The 24,421-nt window shown below is 45.1% G+C and overlaps 1 protein-coding gene across 1 annotated transcript in view; it reads left to right on the top strand.

The window, feature by feature from the left end:
- The window catches only part of ME1 (malic enzyme 1), a 592,001-nt gene that overhangs the window by 480,951 nt on the left and 86,629 nt on the right, over positions 1 to 24,421 (top strand). The window contains exons 8-9 of the mRNA XM_075340163.1: positions 12,719 to 12,816; positions 14,369 to 14,482. Coding sequence (XP_075196278.1) covers positions 12,719 to 12,816; positions 14,369 to 14,482 — 212 coding nt within the window. The remainder of the gene's footprint in view (positions 1 to 12,718; positions 12,817 to 14,368; positions 14,483 to 24,421) is intronic.

Below are 24,421 nucleotides of genomic sequence, written 5' to 3' on the forward strand. Positions count from 1 at the left end.
CATCGCTGACACGAGGTCACATGTCTCTGACACCTTCTAAGCTGATTGGCCACTGGTCATGTGCTTGTGACACGTGGTCACATGTCTCTGACACCTTCTGTGCCGATTGGTCGCTGGTCATGTGCTTGTGACGCTTTGCTCGGTGATAGGCCAGCGTGACGTCATTGCTGTCATTCTGGCAGTGGATTGGCTCTGGTGTCCTCCATCTTGGATGAGGCACAGAGTCTATATAAGACCCTGACGCACGCCGCCCGGCGCTCAGTCCTCTTGGTTCATGCATGAGGGTAGACGCCCTGTGCACGTCCCTCTAGGCATCTCTCTGGCTATGTTAGGTGAGCGCTACCGGCAGGGTAGCATTCTTATACCTTACAGCTTCGGCTGCAGTCCGTATCCTTACCTCTTAGTGGAGCGGACATAGGCAGGTGCCTGAGGCACATGGTCCGGCTGGGCCTTGTGATTCTACTCGTAGGTGGACGTTGCCGCTAGGGTAACGTTCCTTATACTGCGTCTGGCAGTTGTTCATATCCTCGCACACTAGGGGAGCGAACGCAGGTAGGAGCTTTGTGCGGCTTACGCTGCTATCCGTCTCTTTTGCACCACTAGAAGAGCGGACCTAGGCAGGTGCCATATCTAGTGGTTCGTGTCCTCGCACACTAGTGGAGCGAACGCAGGTAGGAGCTTTGTGTGGCTTACGCTGCTGTCCGTCTCCTGGCACCACTAGAGGAACGGACCTAGGTAGGTGCCATTTCACACTCACTGCTTTTGTCTCTGTGATCTTTAACAGAGACCATTCCACATGCCCTCCAAGTAAGGGAGGAATTGCTTTATTTTCTAATTATATTCCTCTGTGAGTTGAACAGAGGTATTGCACTCTGCACTTGTGCTATTATTTTTTACAGTGGTACACTTATATACCCCTTATCCTCTGCCAAAGTCTGCAGCAGAGTCTTTGCACGGTGGACCCTGACTTTCTGACATTCCTTTAGGTTTATTATCAGACAGCCCCCCGTAACACACGTATTTCATAAATTTTCACAGAAACCCTGGTGTAAGGGATCAATATACAATGCAGGATAAATGTGCGCCAAGCATGAACAAATCAACAGCAGGTCAATAATTGTTTTTAGTTATTTTTTACTCTGTTAACTGTGCTGTATAAGTGATTAGATTGCCTTATTCTTCAGATTGGTGATATTTCAGCAAAACCAAATATATATATTTTTTTTTATGTTTGGCTGCTTTTTTTTTTTTTTTTAACAATGCATTACATCTGTCAGTGATGCAGTGACAGAAGCCTTTTGGACCAGGCTCCTGGCATGGTGTAAGAGGCTTGCCATCTTGGCTGACCGGATGTTGTCATGATGACCTTGCGTTGCCAAGGAAGCGATCAAGCCATCGCAGGCGAACAAATTGGACTGGAGAGGGAGCTCCCTCCCTCTCCCAGCCTCCTAAATGTGGCTATCGATACTGATTGCAGCATTTAGGGGATTAAATAGCCCAGGGCAGTGCAGACACCGCTGCTGACTGTGAGAGCTGGGTCTCGGCTGTTACGTAAGTCTAGCTTCTGGTGGCAATCATGAATGCTTTCCCAACCAGGATGTATGAGTATGTCAAAGTTCGTGAAAAGGTTAAAGAGAACCTGTCAGACAAGTCATACTGCCCAAAACACAAGCAGTATAAATCACAGTCTTGTTGTATGATTACAGCCAATTGATATTATTTTCTGGAAAACTTGCTACTTTTAGAAAAAATATACTTTGTAGATCCAGGTGAGGACCATAGCCGGAAATAAGACTAGTCTGACTCGGACCGTGGATGGTATTTCCTAGCGCTGCTCTAAGTGATTGACAGGCCTCTCCCTATGTTCATGTGCAGCACTGCTGGAAAGAGCAGGCTGGAGTGGAGCCAAACTAGTCTCATCTCTAGCTAAGGTCCTTACCTACATATTTAAATATTATTTTCTCTGAAACAACTGAGCGTTTCAGAGAATAATACACCTGGCTGCAGTTGTACAACTTGGCTGCGATCCATGATGCCCATGGTCTGAATCCCCTGACAGGTTCCCTTTATTCAATATTCATAAGAAAATAAATGTAAAGTATAGAAACACCTAACCATGCCATGTTTGCTGCCGTACCTCTATATGAGTACTGATACACAGTGGTCAGATACCAGATTTATACCAGCCTGTACTGCATTTTCATGCTTTACAAGAGGCTATATTACTGATCGATGCAGACACAGGCACGATACATACCAATTAAAGAGAATCTGTCAATTCTCAAAACTTGTCTGTTTTCTAAAAACTGTGACATCTGAATATGGAGACGTGAATATCCTCTGTAAATCTAGTGACCCACAGATGATGTGTTGGGTTGTAAATGTCCTCTGCATTGGGCTCAGTCCACCATGGCTATTTCCCCTGATTACTCAATAGTCATTTATGGCTTTTGCTTCTACAGCTAAAGTAGCACAAATAAATTCAGACCCAAGAACAGCCCCATAAATTAATTTGAAATCCTAAACCAGAACCCCAAACTAATTGAGATCCCATACCAGGCCTACTAAGCTAATTCAGAATCCTTATGACACTGTTGTTTAAGCAGACAGCAGACCAGATTCCCTACAAAAGTGAGACCCTGTGGCACCAAAAAGGACTAAAACCTCAATACTAATTCTCCCAACATGGGCTGTCAGTCTATCAGACGACTCCTTCTGAAACTGTGTACTAATGAATTTACCTGATCTAATGTCTACCAAAAGACTTAAAGGGTTATTCCCATCTTCAAGATCCCATCCCAATATGTAGTAGGTGAAATAATAATAATAATAATAATAATAATAATAATAATAACAAATAACTCCAATTAGAAATGTAGTATAGTTCTCCTGTTTAGCTATGTGCAGGTCACATGAGGTAAGAGACATAAGGAGAAGCAGAGGGACAATGAAATGAAAGAAAATTGACTATATTGCAACCCAACTCCAGATGTCCCCACGGTGTACAGTTATATGCATTAGCTAATAATTCCCATAAATGTAATAACGTATTCTTTCGGCTTTGGGATTAATCAAAGCCATTATATACCAGTCTACATCATATATTTTTTTTTTAGATTTATTTATACATTAATTATTTGGCATAATCTCCTATAGATAATCACTATTCATCCTAAGACTAAAACACGTTCTGCTATTCCCTGTGCAGAATGTAATAATCAATCAGCTTTTTTCTGTAATCTAAAAACAAAAGAGATTGATAGAGTAAATGAATTCCTACACGACCAATATAATCAGACTCAGGATATAGCGCTAATTGTTTAATGTTACCAGTCCACATCGTACCAGTCTATACATTCCCATACTCATCACACATATACCCAGAACATCATTTTCCTATTTGCATGTTGCTTTATACACTATATACGCTTTCAATTCACGAGGGGTAAACTGGGGAAAGGCTGTACAGTACACGCTAGGATGTCAGTCACACATCTGGCCATATTTGTTTAGAGGTCGATATCATGAAATCTAATTGAAGCAGCCAAAATGTCTTCGTTCCAATGTGAAAGAGCTGATTTGGCTTTCAATAAAGGGGGAGAAATTTCTTTTGGCAAACAAGCACCAGAAGCAGTGCTGGAGAACACATTTTAGGCTACTTCTTTGACTTGATTTTGTTTGTTTTCTGTACAGTTCTGAGGATATGATGTGTATTGTATTACCTACACAGTAATATAATAGTCATACTATCGTCACACTTTTGTTATGGGTGAATGTTGTATGTTAGATATGGATAGTATGGAGAGGGCGGTGGAGGGGCTTAGTGGGTTTTGTTTTGTAATATACGCATGTATAGACATTTCGAGTTTTGGGTTTCCAGAAAATCATATGAATGGAAATCCAATGTTCTGTCTGTGATTTCTCCTTCAGGTGTCTGTATACAAGTGTGGAGCATTTAGTGAAAACTCTGTAATGACAATGTCAATAGATATTTGCAGTAATATGAAATGAAAAGACTTGAGTATAGGGAGCTTCAAAGGACTTTCAAGTGCATGAAAATTGATGGTCTGCCCTTAGGATTGTTGATTGATGGGTCCATCTCCTGAGACTTCCACTGATCACTTGTTTAACTAGTTCAAAACCAGGACATCTACCGTTGTTCCTGACCTGGCACATTTTTGTTTGTTTTGTTTCTACATACAGTTAAAACTGTAAAACAATTTCACGTTTGGATATTGAATTAATCTTTTTTGAAAATACATGGTGCTTCATTTTAAATATATATATATATATATATATCTAATATATAAAGCTGAATGTGTGTGTGTGTGTGTGTGTATGTCCGGGATTGGCATCTGCACCGTCGCAGCTACGGCCACAACATTTTTCACACTCACACGTCTGGACCCCGAGAGCATCATAGGCTATGTTGTGAGGCAAAATTTTAACCCTGCGCATTCCAATTTACCAATCAATTTTGCCCCTATCTACATAATGGGGAAAAGGTGAAAAGAAAAGTGTATTCGCACCGTCGCATTTACAATCACGAAATTTTGCACAGACACCTCATATGACCCAGGGACTGTCGTAGACTATGTTTTGACAGAAAAATGTAACCCCGCGCTTTACAGTTACTGTCCAAAAAACATGACTTCATTAAAGTAAATGGAGCCTGGAACTACAGGTTATTAGTAGGAGCTGTGATTGGTTGCTATAGGAACAAAAGACATTCATAGTTTAAGAAGCTTTTATGTGAGGTAAGAAGATGTCGGTGGGGAGACGGATAGAGGGAGACAGACAGAGAGACAGACAGAGACAGACAGAGAGACAGACAGACAGACAGAGAAAGTCAGACACGGAAAGAGACAGAGACAAACAGTGAAAGACAGAGACAGACAAGGAAAGAGACAGACCTGGAAAGAGACAGACGGGGAAAGAGACAGACGGGGAAAGAGACAGATGGGGAAAGAGACAGCCAGACATGCAGACAGGGAAGGAGCAGACAGCTAGAGAAACAGACAAAGATAGATGGGGGAAGACACAGACCTTGATAGAGACAGACAGGGATAGAGACAGAGAAATAGAGACAGACAAGGAAAGAGACAGACAGAGACAGGCAAATAGGGAAAGAGACAGACAGGAAAAGACACAGACAAAGAGACGGGGAGACAGACGGGGAAAAAGAAAGACCTAGAAAGAGACAGATGGGGAAAGAAACAGAGAGCTAGAGACAGACAGAGACAGGCAGACGGGGAAAGAGACAGACGGGGAAAGAGACAGACGGGGAAAGAGACAGATGGGGAAAGAGACAGACCTGGAAAGAGACAGACCTGGAAAGAGACAGACCTGGAAAGAGACAGACGGAGCACATTGCTGGGCCAATTTAGTTAAATCTGTGTGGAATATCTGTGGTGATGAAATATATGTTGTGAAATGCTTCTATTAGCTTAGTTTTTGCCTTTTAACAATTACATTTCTATCTATTTGCTCTGTGGTTTTTGTGTGCAGAATACATTTTTGTTAATACATTCTATTTTGTTAACAACAGTTATTAACCCGGGCGAAGCCGGGTAGTACAGCTAGTATATATATATAGATAGATAGATAGATAGATAGATAGTGGAACCTTGGATTAAGAGTAACTTGGTTTGAGAGCGTTTTGCAAGACAAGCAGAGCTTTCTAAACATTTGTAACTTGGTTTAAGAGCAATGCTTTGCACTAAGAGCAAATACTCACCGTGTACACTTCTGGTTTTGTCCTTTCATCTAGCTCGGACTCGCTCTGGAGGTAACTTTCTGTACATATGTACTGTATACAGTATACCATTGTACAGTACAGTATATACTATATAACATATCTATGAATTTGCATTTGTGGATACAATATTGTACTTTCTTATTGATAACCAGCACAGTACATTGCTTGTATTGTACCTCTCGTTCACCAACAATTCTATTGTAAGCTAACGTGCAGTTTAATTTGTTTTACATGATTTTACTGTACTGTGCAGTATGTTGTATTAGTGTACTGTAATAATTTTATAAGAATACAGGACAGCATTTTGTATTACTGAAAGAAGTTTGAATAAATACAGCAAATATTTTAGGTCGTGGAATGCATTGTCTGAGTTTCAATTATTTCCTATGGGTAAATTCGCTTTGATATAAAAGTAACTTGGTTTAAGAGCACACTCCCGGAACCAATTATGCTCGTAATCCAAGATATCACTGTGTGTATATATATATATATTGTAAAACATCTGCAGGTTCTTGTCTGCCCATAAATTGTATGTTTTTTAACCCAAAGAAAGGCATTAATTTGATAGGGACCCAACAAAATAAGGTCACCTTGCTGTTGGGTTCACATAAAACTGGCCATTCCCTGCATAGAGCTGAATGAGTCTCCTATGACCCAGTAGATCCTGCTCTCTCCTTAGGGGTGCTTCACACACAGCGAGCTCACTGCCGAGATCGCTGCTGAGTCACGCTTTTTGTGACGCAGCAGTGACCTCATTAGCGATCTCGCTGTGTGTGACAATGAGCAGCGATCTGGCCCCTGCTGCGAGATCGCTGCTCGTTACACACAGCCCTGGTTCTTTTTCTTCAAAGGCGCTCTCCCACTGTGACACACAGATCGCTGTGTGTGACAGCGAGAGAGCGACAAATGAAGCGAGCAGGGAGCAGGAGCCGGCGTCTGACAGCTGAGCTTAGCTTGTAACCAAGATAAACATCGGGTAACCAAGGTGGTTACCCGATATTTACCTTAGTTACGAGCCTCTGCAGCTCTCACGCTGCCTGTGCTGCCGGCTCCGGCTCTCTGCACATGTAGCTGCTGTACACATCGGGTTAATTAACCCGATGTGTACAGCAGCTAGGAGAGCAAGGAGCCAGCGCTAAGCAGTGTGCGCGGCTCCCTGCTCTCTGCACATGTAGCTGCATTACACATCGGGTTAATTAACCCGATGTGTACTGTAGCTAGGAGAGCAAGGAGCCAGCGCTCAGTGTGCGCGGCTCCCTGCTCCCTGCACACACAGCTGTGCGCTGGTAACTAATGTAAACATCGGGTAACCATATCCGATGTTTACCTTAGTTACCAGTCTCCGCAGCTTCCAGACGGCGGCTCCGTGCAAGCGCAGCGTCGCTTGCACGTCTCTGCTGGCTGGGGGCTGTTCACTGGTCGCTGGTGAGATCTGCCTGTTTGACAGCTCACCAGCGACCATGTAGCGATGCAGCAGCGATCCTGACCAGGTCAGATCGCTGGTCGGATCGCTGCTGCATTGCTAAGTGTGAAGGTACCCTTACACCCAGAGATTACATAAGTCTGGGGGAGGTAGCACTGTAAGCACTTGATATTTGTGTATACACAGTGCTTTTTGAGCGCTGTGTATATCATGATGCAGCAGGCAGAGATGGTAATAAACTGTCCCTGCCTTCTCTATGGACAGCTCTGCTGTGTCTGATGGCCAACTCCTCGTTTCCATTGTTGAACACTGACTGCCTGGAGATTTAAAGTATATTGACAGTCTGGAAGTGATTAAACAAGCCAACACTATCATTGGTTTTGTTTTTTCCATACAGCATAATTAGACTGAAGCCCATCATATATTTTACACTAACACAGACGAAACCTGCTGATATTGTCGAATTCCTCTGACAGTCTAATGTTAATGAGAGCTCCAAAGAGATGATGTCAGGGATGATAAAAATCTGACATATCCAATTTTGGATTGCTCAGCAGAGGGAGTGTTCCTGTTTATGGGAGATTGTGAAGCTTGTCCATTTCCCTTGATTAGTATTAATGTGTAGCACTAGGCACTATTGGCAGAACTCCAATGAGAACATAACACTCTAAAGGCCCCATTACACGCAACAACGTATCTAACGATATATCGCCGGGGTCACGAATTCCGTGACACACATCCGGCATCGTTAGCGACGTCGTTACGTGTGACACGCACGAACGTTTACGATGGAAAATACTCACCAAATTGTCCATCGTTGACACGTCATTTATTTTCATAAAATCGTTGATTCTTGAGGACGCAGGTTGTTCGTCGTTCCCGAGGCAGCACACATCGCTATGTGTGACACCTCGGGAATGACGAACTACAGCTTACCTGCGGCCGCCGGCAATGCGGAAGGAAGGAGGTGGGCGGGATGTTACGTCCCGCTCATCTCCGCCCCTCTGCTTCTATTGGGCGGCCGCTTAGTGACGCCGCTGTGACGCCACACAAACCGCCCCCTTAGAAAGGAGGCGGTTCGCCGGCAACAGCGACGTCGCTAGGCAGGTAAGTCCGTGTGATGGCTCCTAACGATATTGTGCGCCACGAGCAGCGATTTGCCCGTGACGCACAAACGACGAGGGCGGGTGCTTTCACCAGCGACATCACTAGCGATATCGCTGCATGTAACACCCCCTTTAGGAGCACCACAGCCACTTCAAACAGCCGATTTGTGCTGGTGTTAAGAGTCACACCTTCATCATATGTGTTAGGGAATAAGTATTCACAGGAGCGAGACACTCAGATATGCAATGCACTTTGCTGCCTAGTAACTCAGTAATAATAATATTAGCACAACCTCCAATTAAAAATGCAGCATAATTCTCCTGATATAGCCATGTCTCTTCCTTCATGTGCAGGGCATTTTAGCTAAGGTATTCATGGTTACAACCATGCGCAACTAACTGTCACTAAATGAGTGGACATAACCATGGATATCCAAGCTGCAATGTCCTGCACATGAGGTAAGAGACATAGCTAATCAGGAGCACAATACTACATTTCTATAGGTATTTGCTAATATTATTATTAATACACCTACTACATATTGGGATAGGATCTTGGAGATGGGAATAACCCTTTAACATTAATAGAAACGTAACTTCATTATATCAGTCTATCAGTGTCCATGATTCATTTCTCCATTGTAAGTAGGAAATTAAAATATGAATTCTTATTGATTGTCGTTGATTGGACTCAACAGTTTTGATCCATGATGGCCTCTCTGGAGGAGAATGATCTAGCATGAGTTAATGGGTTAAGTGATGGAGTATGCATAGAGGCTGCTATATCCATTCTTTACATTTATGCTTTATTTAGACATTCACAATTCTCGTTCTGCAATGTTCACTGTCAGCTATGTTATGCTGCCTGTTTATGTTTGTCCTCTCAGCTTTCAGATTTCATTTTCTGCTTCATACATGTGTGCTTGAGAAGTGTGGGCCTAATTCAGCCTTGTGTATATATGGCAGTGACACAGCTGGAAAAACACCAGCTAAGGATAAAAATACGAAACCCAGACCAGGATATGGGAATATAGGCCAAATTTCTATGAAGTCAACGCCAGCTGCTGCAATAAACCATGGATAAATTGCCAAAAAGAGCTGGAGCCTGGGGGAAGGAGGAAGCTTTCCCTTCAGATTGTAGACATCCATAACTTCAACCATTCGAAACCAGCTGAATATAGGTAGCGAAATTATGGCTAACGCTAATGGCCGAAGTATGCCAAATGGTATGGACTGATCACACAATTTAGGAGAATTTAACTTACACTGAATTTAAGTATTTCTCTATCTGCCGTTCATGGGATGTGCAATTCTATATGAGCCATGAACCATGCTTAACAGTGGGGTGAGGAAAGGGGGTGCATGGCATGACCAAAAGGGTTTGGCAATACCGTGATACAGAATTCGGGGGAAGCCAAAATGGCACACTATGTTTGTCAATGCCTATTCTTCAAAATTAACCTGATATTAGATACAGTTAATATTACACTTTAATGTGAATGCTACAATCTCTGCACCATTGGGTCTGCACCAAACAAGTCTGGAATTATTATTAAGATGTTTTATGCAGATGTACAGGTCATCAATAGGACGGGTGATTCCAATGACAGAACTATTTCCACTTGACAACATTTTCTGAAATAAAAAAAGGATGTTTTAGCAAGGGTTTGGCCGTAATTTATAATGTCTGCTTTGGCTTGGGAGGTAGACTGTCATAGCCATGAACAGAACCCAAGACTCTAAAATGCCGAGTGTGAAGTTTTTTTGCAGCTAATACACAGGCTGGGAAGGGCATGCCAGGATGTGGACGTGAGGACAGATTGTGGGAATGTGGGAAATTGTTGGGGGAAAATACAGTTCTAGTAGAGCCATGTTTTTAGCTGCTTCAGATATTCAGAATTGCTGAGTATGAAAGGTACAGCCGTAAATACGACTTGTGCAATTCCCATGTCTGCAATAGGGAAAAGTATTCAACTTTGAAAAATAATGTATCTTTAGAAAATGATTATTTAAATCAAGTTGTTATAAACACATTTTTAAGAGTTTTGTATTTTTATAACTATTGTGAAGCTCAGGTGGGATTAGTGGATGAGAGCAGGTATATCTCGCCCCGGTATCTCTCCTACGTGACCTAGCCTGCTCAGGATCACCTGGCTACTAATGGATTATTGGGAGGTGAGGGGCGGATGTAAAAGGAGGCTGGAAGGTCGGGTGAGTGTCTCCGCCTGGGAACACAGAAAGCCTGTCTGTGTAGGAGAGTGGGAGCAGCTCGATGTTTGTATGGTTTAACTGGAAGGGAGAAGCCCTCAAGTCTGTAGATAGGGTATCATCATGTATAGTTAGGACTGGACAGGCAAGTATTTATTTTGTTGCTGTTTTTTTTTCTGTTTGTGCTTCCCCGAAATAAATCTGACCCAGTGTCAGTTGCACCTGGATCTTGGCTGTCTGCCTGCGGTGAATACAGACCCTACGTGCCCTTTGAACCCAGCAAAGGTGATCCCCAAGTGTGTTATCACACTATCTACAGGGAACCAGTCACCTACTCACCTACACGGCGGTCTGGTCTGATGGCCGTTACTGATCTTGATCCGGCGCCTTCTCTCTTTCTCTTTTACTGCTTTGTGTGGATAACACATCCTACGTCATCCATACAGTGTCCTCCATTGCACTCCTGCACTTCTCTCTGCCCTGTTGAGGGCAGATCAAAGTATTGTAGTGCACATGCATGGGCTTTCTTTGATGTTTCCTTGCTCCTGCGCATTGCAGTACTTTGCTCAGGACAGAGAGAAGTGTGGGTGCACAAGATGACAATGGAAGACACTATGTGGATGACATAGAACACGTCATCCAAACGAAGCAAGAAGGACAGCGATCTTGAGATAGGTGACGCAGGACCGAGATCAGAGATGCCCATTGGACCAGACAGCCCACAGGGGAGTAGGTGACAGTTCCCTTTAGACACAAACATGCACTTTTCACTCTGTTTCTGCAGCTCAACAGCTTTGCTTCATTGCCTGAAAAACAATGAGCAGAGCAACCACATTATCCTTGAAAGGTAATTTAAAAGGTTTGTCAGATTATGGGCTCACACAGGTGTATTCATCAGATGAGTACTATCCGGTGTTTTATAGGGTACCACTCGGACCAATGTTATTCTATGGGGAAGTGCTGATCAGTGTTTGCGATGCAGCACAAATTAGACAACGCTCTCCAATTCAAGTCTATGGGTGCATGGAGACCATCAGCATGCACTCGGATGACATCAGAGTATTATTAACATAATTGATCCAATCCCTCGCATGTGAGAATCAAAACTCATGTGATCCTAGACACAAAAAGAAATGGGTTACACATTGGTAAAGCAAAATAAGCACAACTTTCCCATTGAACAGATACAGCCACACCGGACACTGGTAAAGTATAGTTAGCTTGCTTTATTTTTTTTTCTTTATTTTTACTTTTGTATTTTTAATTGCTCAAGTGTTGGATCCAGATCAATCCCGGCACAGGCCAGGCACTTGGGTACTTTTGAACTTACGTTGCTCTGGACTTGGTCCGCCCATCACAAGGAAGTGAAAAAAACGGCATAAAAACCACACCAAAAGCCTAGCCAAAAACCATATCAAAAACACAGAAAACCACCAGGAGACTTCCTGCAACAAGATAAGGTTGCAGGAACACCCTGTGTGAACATAGCCTTACAGTCCTGTCCTGGAGTGTTAGTATATCTGGTCTAGTGCAGTGTCCTAACCTCGTGTTATACGTTGTAGTTGCAAGTGTTATTAATAAATAGTAACAGAACATTACAACCGTCCCTCCATGTCTCCATTGTGGGTTTTATTATTTTTTTGTTGTTTTTTTTTTATACAATACATTGAACATACACATTAAAATAACACAATGTACAGAACATAAGTTGCAGATGTCAGGAATTGTGGCTGTGAAGATGTCCTGGCAGATTGGTGAAAGGACAAATCCGGTATTCATTATGTATCATTCATTTCATGAAATCTTGTAAACTCTTCCAAAATAATCCCGAGTTTCACACTTTGGTTTTTTGTTAAAAATGACAATAATAATATTAAGAATACATTACTTTCTTATTAAACTATGCTGGAAGCAGGCTAAATATATAGAATATATGGATTTAATAATGCCAGTATGGAATACCCATCTGCCTGGCATTAGAGCCGCACCCCATATTTTCAACGGGAACTACTATTCCATGTTTGTGCTTTACATCACATTTTTTATTATTGATGTATGTATAGTCTATGAGTAGTTTCATTACTATCTTCTAATATTTGAACTTGGAGTTTTATGTATTTATTTCTACCTATATTATCAATTGATTTCACAAGTCCGGAATCCTGCATAGTGTCCACACCAGCTCTAACTACCCCTATTATACATGTGAATATTGCATTGCAGGCACTGCATCGGTTGCTGTTGCTGGACTTCTTGCCGCTCTTCGTATTACAAAGAATAAACTGTCCGACCACATCATTCTGTTTCAAGGAGCTGGAGAGGTAGATTAACTCCTCAAACATTTGTCTAATGTTCTTTTCCACTGTCTTCTCACTTATTGACAAAAGCCTTCATTAACCTTTATGTGCAGAGCACTTTTCAGTGTCGTATTTGCCATGAATGCAAGTCAGGAGGTTATCAATAATGGACCAGATGGGTTGTCATGGCCATCAGATGCTTGAGTAAAGAAATTCTATTAACTGTAAAATGTATATGGCCATATATTCTGTAATCATTACTGACTTGGCTCAGTGGTGACCACTGTTGAATTTTCAGGCACATTTTTTAAAGGATTCTCCACTAGCTGGACAACCACTTTTTACATAAAGTAGTCCCCTTTGTAGAAATGACAGATACTCACCTCTTGCGTCAGCGCCATTCTATGATGTCAGCGACAGGCCTCCAGTGTGATATTGCTATTCTTGCAGCCAATCAGCGGCTTTTAATGGGCTGGTGCGCTCTCACTACTATAAGTTCACATCAAAGTAGTTACAGCACAGCAGCCAAATAGCCACTGCTGATTGGCTGCAGGGGTCACATGGCATCTCATTGTCACGTGACCAAGGGAGACATGGCGCTGACATCGCTGGAGCGTCGTCGGTGAAGTGGAAGGTGACTAGTATATGCTATTTCACAAAAGGGAATACGTCACTTAAAAAGTGGTTGTCTAATTATTGGACAACACTTAATAAATGTGTTGAGGATATGATTCTGGGGCACTTCCAGGTTCTTCTCCAGCACTTGCTATTGCAGCTTTCCTCACAGACTGCATTTTACAAATTGCTGCGGATGCAGACCTGTCCATCAGCCTCCTCCAATTGAAAAACACTGCACTTGGGAAAGCCATTTTTTCAATTGGAGATTACCTTATAGACCTGGTCATAAGCATTCCATCAGCAACCATTTTTAGAGCAAGAGACATGTACAACCTATGAGGAAGAATGCACTAACAAGCGCAGGAGGAGAACCTGTAATAGTTATATACTAGTAAACATCAAAAAATCATGTCCCCAATATATCTGTTAGGATGAACAAGAAGTGACCACCATTAAAGGGCTTATTGGGTCTTCAGATGAAAGTGTGCATTTACTGTATGTGACTGCATACTTCTGAATCCTTACACTGTGTACACTGCAAGCTGTCATGATTCATTGCTGTTGCCAGAGAGAGTGAGCAATCACATGACCGCAATTTACATACATGCAGACATGTGCCGACTAGACATGCTCGGCCTTGCTCAGTACAAATGAATTGAATGAGGCTGAACACGTCTAGTTGGAATGTGACCAAAGTATACAAATCGCATACTTGCAGCCAAGTGACTACCCGCTCTCACACACAACAGCAGGGAATGCTGACAGTGTGCAGTGTACACACTGCAAGGATTTAGAACTTTGCAGTCACTTAAAGTGACTGCAAACCTTCACCAAAAGACCTGCCATCCTCTTTAACTATTAGTAGTTTTTCACCCGTAAACATATAGATCACCAAAAATAGTATATATTTGTATTATGCAACCTTAAATTACACACTTTGTAATTTGTTAATTTTCAGGCTGCCATGGGAATTGCTGATTTAATTGTTATGGCAATGGAGAAAGAAGGGATGCCAAGAGAAAAAGCAATAAAGAAGATATGGATGGTGGATTCCAAAGGGTTGATAGTTAAGGTAAGATTGTTCTGTCAATTATTAAATAACATGATATTTCATACCTCTTAAAAAGAATCTGTCACCAGGTAATTTTCCTACAATTTTTATAGTTGTTCACAGATTGATGAACTTCTGACCATCTTTGTGTGTGAGACTCTGCCTCTATAATTTTCTCTTTTTATACAGTCTTGTAGCTTAGTTGAAATTTGACCCCAGCTTTACTTTCCTTTTGTTAACCCTGTCCAACTTTTTTGAAATGACTTCCTGCCATCAATTCCTAATTTTTTTTTTTTTTTTCAAACGAAATGGAATAATATTTAACTTTCACCTTCTGGTTTGCTTTATTTTCTCTGGTGAATAAAATATGACTATAAGAGATTTCCATATCATAATATTCTCATTTTCTGTACATTTTACACAACGTCCCAGCTATTTTACAATTGGGATTGTATTTTTTTTTTTTAATTATTGGTTTATCGCCATATTTTGGTTCTGTCACTGTGAATGCATGATGGCTTTTTGTGGGACAAGCTGTAGTTTTTAAGTGGTACTACTTCTGGGTACATTTGGCTTTACAATCTTCTTTAATTCAGTTTTTTGGGGTGAGAAGTGATGATAAAACAAGCACTTAGAAATTTTTTTTTCTCATTCTGAGTTTTTTTTTTTATTAGTTCAGGCAGTAAAGTCCGCTTTACACGCTGCAATGTATCTTACAATGTGTCGGTGGGGTCACATCGTAAGTGACGCACATCCAGCATCGTAAGGTACATTGCAGTGTGTGACAGCTACGTGCGATTGCGATTGCACATACGATGGGGGTGGTTACGATCACATACGATATCGTATGCTGGATCGTAAGGTCTAAAGCAGGCTTTACAGATGCAGCAATACCAACTATCTTTATTTTATCTACATTTCAGAGGGGTGATTTGAATATTTATATATATATATATATATATATATATATATATACTAGCTGTAGTACCCGGGAGTTGCCCGGGATAGTAACTATCTCTCTGTCTCTCTCCCAGTCTCTGTCTGTGTGTCGCTATCTGTCTGTCTCTCTGTCTGTCTATTTCCTTGTCTGTCTGTGTCTATGTCTCTGTCTGACTATTTCTATCTCTGTCTGTATTTGTATCAGTCTATCGGTCTCCATCTCTGTATCTGTCTGTCTCTATGTGTGTGTGTGTCTGTCTGTCTCTTTCCCCGTCTGTCTCTTTCCCCGTCTGTCTCTTTCTCCGTCTGTCTCTTTCCCCGTCTGTCTCTTTGCCCGGCTGACTCTTTCCAGGGCTGTCTCTTTGCCCGTCTGTCTCTTTGCCCGTCTGTCTCTTTGCCCGTCTGTCTCTTTCCAGGGCTGTCTTTTTCCAGGTCTGTCTCTTTCTCAGTCTGTCTCTTTCCAGGGCTCTCTCTTTCCAGGGCTGTCTCTTTGCCCAGCTGACTCTTTCCAGGACTGTCTCTTTCCCCGGCTGTCTCTTTCCCCGGCTGTCTCTTTCCCCGGCTGTCTCTTTCCCCGGCTGTCTCTGTCCAGGGCTGTCTCTTTCCCCGGCTGTTTCTTTCCCCGGCTGTCTCTTTTCCCGGCTGTCTCTTTTCAGGTCTGTCTCTTTTCAGGTCTGTCTCTTTCCATGTCTGTCTCTTTCCAGGTCTGTCTCTTTGCCCATTTGTCTTTTTGCCTGTCTGTCTCTTTCCAGGGCTGTCTCTTTCCCTGTCTGTCTGTCTGTCTCTTTCCCCGTCTGTTTCTGTCTGTGTCTCTGTCTGTCTGTCTTTTTCTGTTTCTCTCTATCTGTCTCTCCACCGACATCATATAACCTCCCGCATAAGCTTCAACTAACAGTTTATTTTGTTCCTATAGCAACCACTGACAGTTGCTATTAATAACCTATAGCTCCCACCTCCATTCAGTTTAATGGCGGCAGGATTTTAGAGACTAACTGTAAAGCACGGGGTTACATTTTTCTGTCAAAACATAGTCTACAACGCTCCCCGGGTCACATCTGTGCAAAATTTCGTGATTGTAAATGCAACGGTGCGGATTCCTTTAGCGGACATACACACACACATACAGTCAGCTTTATATCTATATATATAATTGCCTTATTCTGTCTGTCTGTCTGTCATGCTCCAAAATTGTGTCACCGTGACATGTCCTTACGGTGACACAAAGCTGATTGGCCGCTGGGTTCGCCATGGCCCCGCCCCCCCACATGGATTGGCCTCTCGCCCCGGCTCTCTGCAGGCCCCGCCCCCCTCACGCAATGCACGCTCGCTCTGGCCCAACTGACACGGGGCTCCGATTCCCAGGTGAGTACACACACACACATCAGATCACACTCACTCTCACACACACCTCACACATCACATCCACACACTCACAACATGCTGGGATATCGCTTGCTTCTACACCGGCTCCGTCACGATCCCAGCAGCGCCAGACATAACCTTGCGATGCTGGGATCTTAACGGAGGCCGTGAAAGCTGGTAACCATTATACACATCGGGTAACTAAGGTCCCTTAGTTACCCGATGTGTATCATAGTTACCAGTGTACACCGGCTCACACTCACTCTCACACACACCTCACACACACATCACATCGCATCCACACATCAAGGTCCTGCAGCTGCGGAACATACATAACATAACAGCACACACACACACATACACACAAATCAGATCACACTCACACACACCTCACACATCACATCGCATCCACATACTCACAACATCCTGGGATATCGCTTGCTTCTCGGCAGCGATACTGTGCTGTTGTGAGCTTCCAGGACCTGCCGGGTGATCACATGGCCAGAAGCATGTGATATCCCCGGATGTTGTGAGTATCAGCGCGTATGTGCGATTTCGTCAGTGTCTGTGTGTGTGAGTGTATGCGATCGGGTGTGTGTGAGTGGATGCGATCGGGTGTGTGTGAGTGGATGCGATCGGGTGTGTGTGAGTGGATGCGATCGGGTGTGTGTGAGTGGATGCGATCGGGTGTGTGTGAGTGGATGCGATCGGGTGTGTTTGAGTGGATGTGATCGGGTGTGTGTGAGTGGATGCGATCGGGTGTGTGTGAGTGGATGCGATCGGGTGTGTGTGAGTGGATGCGATCGGGTGTGTGTGAGTGTATGCGATCGGGTGTGTGTGAGTGGATGCGATCGGTTGTGTGGGTGAGTGGATGCGATCGGGTGTGGGTGAGTGGATGCGATCGGGTGTGGGTGAGTGTCGGCAGAGGAGCACGGCGTGCTGGAGGAAGCTGGGAGCAGAGAGGCTGATCTTGGGGAAGGCTGGGAGGGGGAGGCTGATGCTGAGGGAGGCTGGAAGGAGAGAGGCTGAGCAAACGTGCTCCATCCGCCATACTGCGCACTCCCCATCGTGCTGCATCCCCCATGCTGCGCACTCCCAAACGTGCTCCATCCGCCATGCTGCGCACTCCCCATCGTGCTCTATCCGCCATGCTGCACACTCCCAAAAGTGCTCCATCCGCCATGCTGCGCACTCCCAAACGTGCTCCATCCGCCATGCTGCGCACCCCCCATCATGCTCCATCCGCCATGCTGCGCACTCCCAAACGTGCTCCATCCGCCATGCTGCGCACTCCCAAATGTGCTCCATCCGCCATGCTGCGCACTCCCAAACGTGGTCCATCCGCCATGCTGCGCGCTCCCAAACGTGGTCCATCCGCCATGCTGCACACTCCCAAACGTGCTCCATCCGCCATGCTGCGCACTCCCAAACGTGCTCCATCCGCCATACTGCGCACTCCCAAACGTGCTCCATCCGCCATACTGCGCACTCCCCATCGTGCACCATCCGGCATGCTGCGCACTCCCAAGCGGATGGAGCATGATGGGGGGTGCGCAGCATGGCGGATGGAGCACGTTTGGGAGTGCGCAGCATGGCGGATGGAGCACGTTTGGGAGTGCGCAGCATGATGGATGGAGCACGTTTGGGAGTGCGCAGCATGACGGATGGAGCACGTTTGGGAGTGCGCAGCATGCCGGATGGTGCACGATGGGGAGTGCGCAGTATGGCGGATGGAGCACGTTTGGGAGTGCGCAGTATGGCGGATGGAGCACGTTTGGGAGTGCGCAGCATGGCGGATGGAGCACGTTTGGGAGTGCGCAGCATGGCGGATGGACCACGTTTGGGAGTGCGCAGCATGGCGGATGGAGCACGTTTGGGAGTGCGCAGCATGGCAGATGGAGCACGTTTGGGAGTGCGCAGCATGGCGGATGGAGCACGTTTGGGAGTGCGCAGCATGCCGGATGGTGCACGATGGGGAGTGCGCAGTATGGCGGATGGAGCACGTTTGGGAGTGCGCAGCATGGCGGATGGAGCACGTTTGGGAGTGCGCAGCATGGCGGATGGACCACGTTTGGGAGTGCGCAGCATGGCGGATGGAGCACGTTTGGGAGTGCGCAGCATGGCGGATGGAGCACGTTTGGGAGTGCGCAGCATGGCGGGTGGAGCACGTTTGGGAGTGCGCAGCATGGCGGATGGAGCATGATAGGGGGTGCGCAGCATGGCGGATGGAGCACGTTTGGGAGTGCGCAGCATGGCGGATGGAGCACGTTTGGGAGTGTGCAGCATGGCGGATAGAGCACGATGGGGAGTGCGCAGCATGGCGGATGGAGCACGTTTGGGAGTGCGCAGCATAGGGGATGCAGCACGATGGGGAGTGCGCAGTATGGCGGATGGAGCACGTTTGGGAGTGCGCAGCATGGCGGATGGACCACGTTTGGGAGTGCGCAGCATGGCGGATGGAGCACGTTTGGGAGTGCGCAGCATGGGGGATGCAGCACGATGGGGGGTGCGCAGCATGGGGGATGGAGCACGATGAGAGGTGCACACCTCCCCCCAACACACACACACACGCGCACTGCACAACACACACACACTAGGAATCACAAACAACGCCCTACACAGACACCCACACACACAGACAACGCTGCACACACAAATATACGCACATACCGCACAACACACACATTGCTCAAAACATACCTCCCCCCAAAACACACCACACACACACAAACCGCACAACACACACACACACAACGCTACAGACACACAGCGCTCCACAAACAACGCAACACACGCAACACACATACAACACCACTCTCACCCCCCGCGACACTCAGAACATGTACAGCGCCCTACACAAACACTTGGTAACTACACACAACAACATCTATATATATATATAACAAAAATCATACATGAACTACACAATACGTAAATTCTAGAATACCCGATGCGTAGAATCGGGCCACCTTCTAGTATTATATATATATATATATATAATATACACACACACACACCGTATATACATATACTTGTTTATATTTTGTAAAACTATAAAAATATCTTTAACTAGTTTTAAAAAATGTTATTAAGCCACCTAGAGTGGCTTAATAAAGCCACCCTAGGTGGCTTTACAGGAGACAATCAAACGTGATGGTTTGATCATCTCCTGTAAAATCAATGTTTTCTAAAAATTAACACGCTCTCATTGGAGTACAAACACATCAAACATAGGGGCATTTAGTAGGCCCCCTGAGGACATGACAATAGGGCAAGGGCATATCTACCCGTTGTGACGATTAAAAGTGACATCTAAGGGGTTGAACCGCTGTGATTGGAGCTAGCTGTCTGAGTTATACAACTGGCACCAGCAGTGTATGGAGCAGGCTCACTTCCTGAGCCTGCTTTATACATATAGTGAGCATAGTACATGTAGGGCAGACGCCACCAAGGGTTTAAGCAACCTTTTCAGACAAGTCAGAGCATACAGATTATATAAAGTGATATTTTGCATAAACCACACAAATATTCCTGCTGTATTCTGGGAGCTTTGCTGAGTTTAAAGTCATTTCAGTATGACAGGATATTCCAGTGACATGAACGTCTCACATCACACATTAATAAAGTTTATTCTATTACCTCAAGAAGCAGTTATTATCTGCTGATGTCAGAATGAGAAGAAATCTTCTTTTATAGAAGGAATAGAACTCTCCAACCTGACGAAAAATATCCCAAACCAACCATATAGCTGAATACATAAAATTAAGATAATGATACTTCTACAACACTGATTTCAACACTTGTATCATGGAAATGAATTTACTGCTCTAAACTCGTACGACTGAAAGAACAATGTCAGAATAAACTTGTGGTCCATTGGTTTGAAATAAAGAACTGTATTTTCAGCTCAAACACTGTGACATTACCAGCTTTGTAATTTGTGGTTTCCTCTGGTCCCACTTCAATGTAAATCTGAAAATACACCACCTATATATGTTAGTTCACGTGTAGGCTTGTGGCATATTATGTTTTGTGGGTATTTGGAAACCTCAAAATTTCCTGTATGTCTGCACTTGTACTACATTTTCATTACAAACTCTCTTGCATGTGCAGTGGTCCTGAAATGAAAAAATGGGACCTGTTTTTCAATTCTGTTAGGCCGGTTTCACACATCCGTCATTTTGCTGCTTTGCCGGATCCGTCACACTCCAGTACAGTACAATGGCATTGCGGCAAGCTCCGGTCACATTTTCAGTGCACATTACAGCATGTGACTGGAGTTTGCCACAATGCCATTGTACTGTATTGCACTGTACTGGAATATGACGGATCCGGCAAAGCGGCAAAATGACGAATGTGTGAAACCGGCCTTAGTGGCGCATGTTGACGTGCTCATACTCACTTTCTGCTGTTCCTAACTGGCCCAGACCACAATGAAGACTTCCCGCTGCCACAACTTGTGTCTACAGAGTTCACAACACAGACATATTTGGCTCATCTTTTCTCACTTATTTCCAGCCAACACAAATTCCTGGTTGCTACTGCCCATTATGTGCTTTTTTTGTTTCCTTTTTGCTACCTTTAGTTCACCTGTGAAGGCAAGGTGCCACTCAAATACGGTACTTCAGAAATAATGTTGCCATACCTTTAGTTACCATCCCAAAAAATAATAACAGAACTTCAGAAAACAATAGAGCCAGATAAATAATGTACCTAAAAGTATTTTAAAAGACAGTACCCCATATTGTGCACAGGCTGGTACAGTGCACAATGCAGTAAACATGCCATATATTTTGAACTCCAAGCATGTTACAGTGTGATCTTTGTGCCCCACAGTGTAATAGCATTTTCAGTGCCCCAAATAGTAATGGCAAGCTATATAATATAATAGTGCCCACTTTGTGGTCCCACACAGCAATATTTCCCCTGTTATGACCCTACAATCTGAATGCTTCAGCATACCAAGACGTTTTGGACAATTGTTTGCTACCAGCTTTATGGGAACAGTTTGGGGAAGGACCTATTCTGTTCTTCATGGCTGTGCCCATTGCATAAAGCAAGATCCATAAAGGCATGGTTGGATGAGTTAGTGTGGAAACAAATAACTGGCCACAGAGCCCTGATCTCAATCATGTTGAGCTCCTTAGGGATGAAATAGACCAGAGATTGTGATCCTAGAACTGTCATCTAAAATTAGTGTCTGAAATCACAAATGTTCTTCTGGATGAATAGGCAATAATTCTCTTAGACACTTAGACATACTCTCAAATCTTGAAATAAAAACCTAAACCTTCCAAAAAGAGTAGAGGGAACAAAGGGGAGAATGTCTCCATATTATGGGATATCTCAAAAGCTCCTGAAGGTATCATGTGTTGGTGCCCCAATATTTCTGTGCATAGTGTAAGTAAATCTCTCCCCCAAACATCAATAGAAGAGTTTACATATATATTAGATCCAAATCCATGCAAATCTAGTAATCATTGATGGGCGAATAGTGAAATATTCTTGTTCGGATTTTGCTTACCAAATATCGAGTACTATTCCAGTATTCGTTACAAATAACAAACCTAAAGCAAGTCAATGGGAAACCCAAGCATTTTTCTAGGAAATCTTCTAGAGTACCCCATTGACTTGCATTAGGTTCATTATTCTCGAAGAATACCAGAATAGTGGTTAGTGTTCGGTAAGCAAAATCCGAACACAAATATTTCACTACTCGCCCATCTCTGATAGTAATGCTTTGTTATATTATACAAAGTGGAGTCAGATACAATCATTAAAAATTGTCTTAAGACATACAGGTCACGGTCTGAAGCCATAATGCCGCGATGGACCAGCGCACTCTCGATCCAGGCACAGGAGATGTTGTGTCTAATGGCATATGACATTGAGTAACACAGTTTCACAGAGCCTCACAAAGAACAGTTGAGATCATAAGAAAAACTGTTAGATCCATAAAAATAATGAAAATAGTTTCTTATGGAAATTTTTTAAAACATCAAGTTACTTATCCTGTTCTGCCCGTGTCAGGACAGCAGCCCACATGTATCACCATGCAAATGGCTTTGTTAACATCTGTCACGCTCCCCGGGTCCTCACCCCCGTTCCCCGGCTCACCTGCCACGCTCTCCGCTCCCCAGTCACCGGATTCCGTCCGTCCCAGGGCTCCGGGCCCCCGATCCCGGCGCCCGACAGCTTCCCTGGACCTGGCCGGCTCCCCTGCGTCCTCCTCGCAGCCTCCTTCCCTGGCTTCTGGCACCCGGGCGGCGCGCATGCGCATTAGGGCGCGCGCGCGGTCACTGACCCTTTCTTAAAGGGCCAGCGTCCATTAACAGGAAATGAGGTTGCACAGGTACAGGGTATATAGGGGGTCATTGTCCAAGGGGGCGGGGCCTGATCTTCGTGTTCCCTGAGCTAGGAGTCAGGTCTCTTGGTGTTTATGTGCCTGTACTCACCTATCTGTCTTTGTAGAGCCGTACCTGCCTCGCCATCCAGTCTGCCGTGTCCTGATCCCCGCACGCTGTCCGTCTGCCATCTGACAGTCCGTACCATCCCGGATCCCTGCGGTGACCCGTCATCTTGCTCCAGAGGTTCCGGACCCCGCCTGATATCACCTCGGCCTCCGAACCTGAGCTACGTCACCAAGACCACCTTCTGTGACTCCGTGGTCCCTGGGACTCCTCCGCTGCCTTCACTTGCACGGACTGTTCTACTGCACATCAGTGCTTCAGCTGCCGGACTCCCTACCACCATCTCAGAGAGTTCGGTCCAGTGGATCCACCTCCTGGGTCTGCCCGACCGCCCGGCCGTGACAGTAAGATCAGGCCATGGATCCCGCTGCAGCACTAATGGCTCTGCAAGAGGAACTCCAACGCCAGCGTGAAGTCCAGACCCGCATGCTGCAATTCATGACCTCCGTGGACACCCGCCTGTACACATTACAAGCATCAATGACGCCTGCGGCACCCAGGTCCCCCGCCAGGCAAGCCATGGCCCCCGCACCAGTGGCAACCTCGTCAGATGCTTCCCGACTCCGTTTGGCGTCACCTCCTCGTTATGCTGGAGATCCCAAGACCTGCAGGGGCTTCATAAATCAATGTTCCCTTCATTTCACGCAGCTGCCACATCTGTTCGCCTCCGACCAAGCCAAGGTCGCCTTTATAATGTCCCACCTAGAGGGCGAGGCGCTGGCGTGGATGAACCCCTTGTGGGAGAAGGAGGACCCCATGACCAAGGATCTTCAACAGTTCCTGCAGGCATTCCGCAGCACCTTTGACGAGCCGGGACGCGCTTCTGCCTCTGCTTCATCACTCCTCCGCCTACGTCAAGGAACACTGACGGTGGGCCAATACGCCATCCGTTTTCGCACTTTGGCTTCAGAACTCGGGTGGAATAATGAGGCCCTAACAGCCGCCTTCTGGGAGGGACTCTCGAGTCGCATCAAGGATGAGTTGGCGGGCCGGGACGTGCCCTCCACCCTAGATGCCCTGATTGCCCTAGCAACTCGTGTGGACATACGTTTTCAGGAGCGCTCCAAAGAGCTATCTCGTGAGAGACGCCCGTTACGGCATTCATCTCCTCCTCAGAAGCCCTCCGTACCTCAGTCATCAACAGCTGGGAGTCCCGTCCACGAGCCCATGCAGATTGACCGAGTGCGTC

This window comes from Anomaloglossus baeobatrachus, chromosome 3 (genome assembly GCF_048569485.1).
Source record: "Anomaloglossus baeobatrachus isolate aAnoBae1 chromosome 3, aAnoBae1.hap1, whole genome shotgun sequence".
NCBI classification, from domain to species: domain Eukaryota; kingdom Metazoa; phylum Chordata; class Amphibia; order Anura; family Aromobatidae; genus Anomaloglossus; species Anomaloglossus baeobatrachus.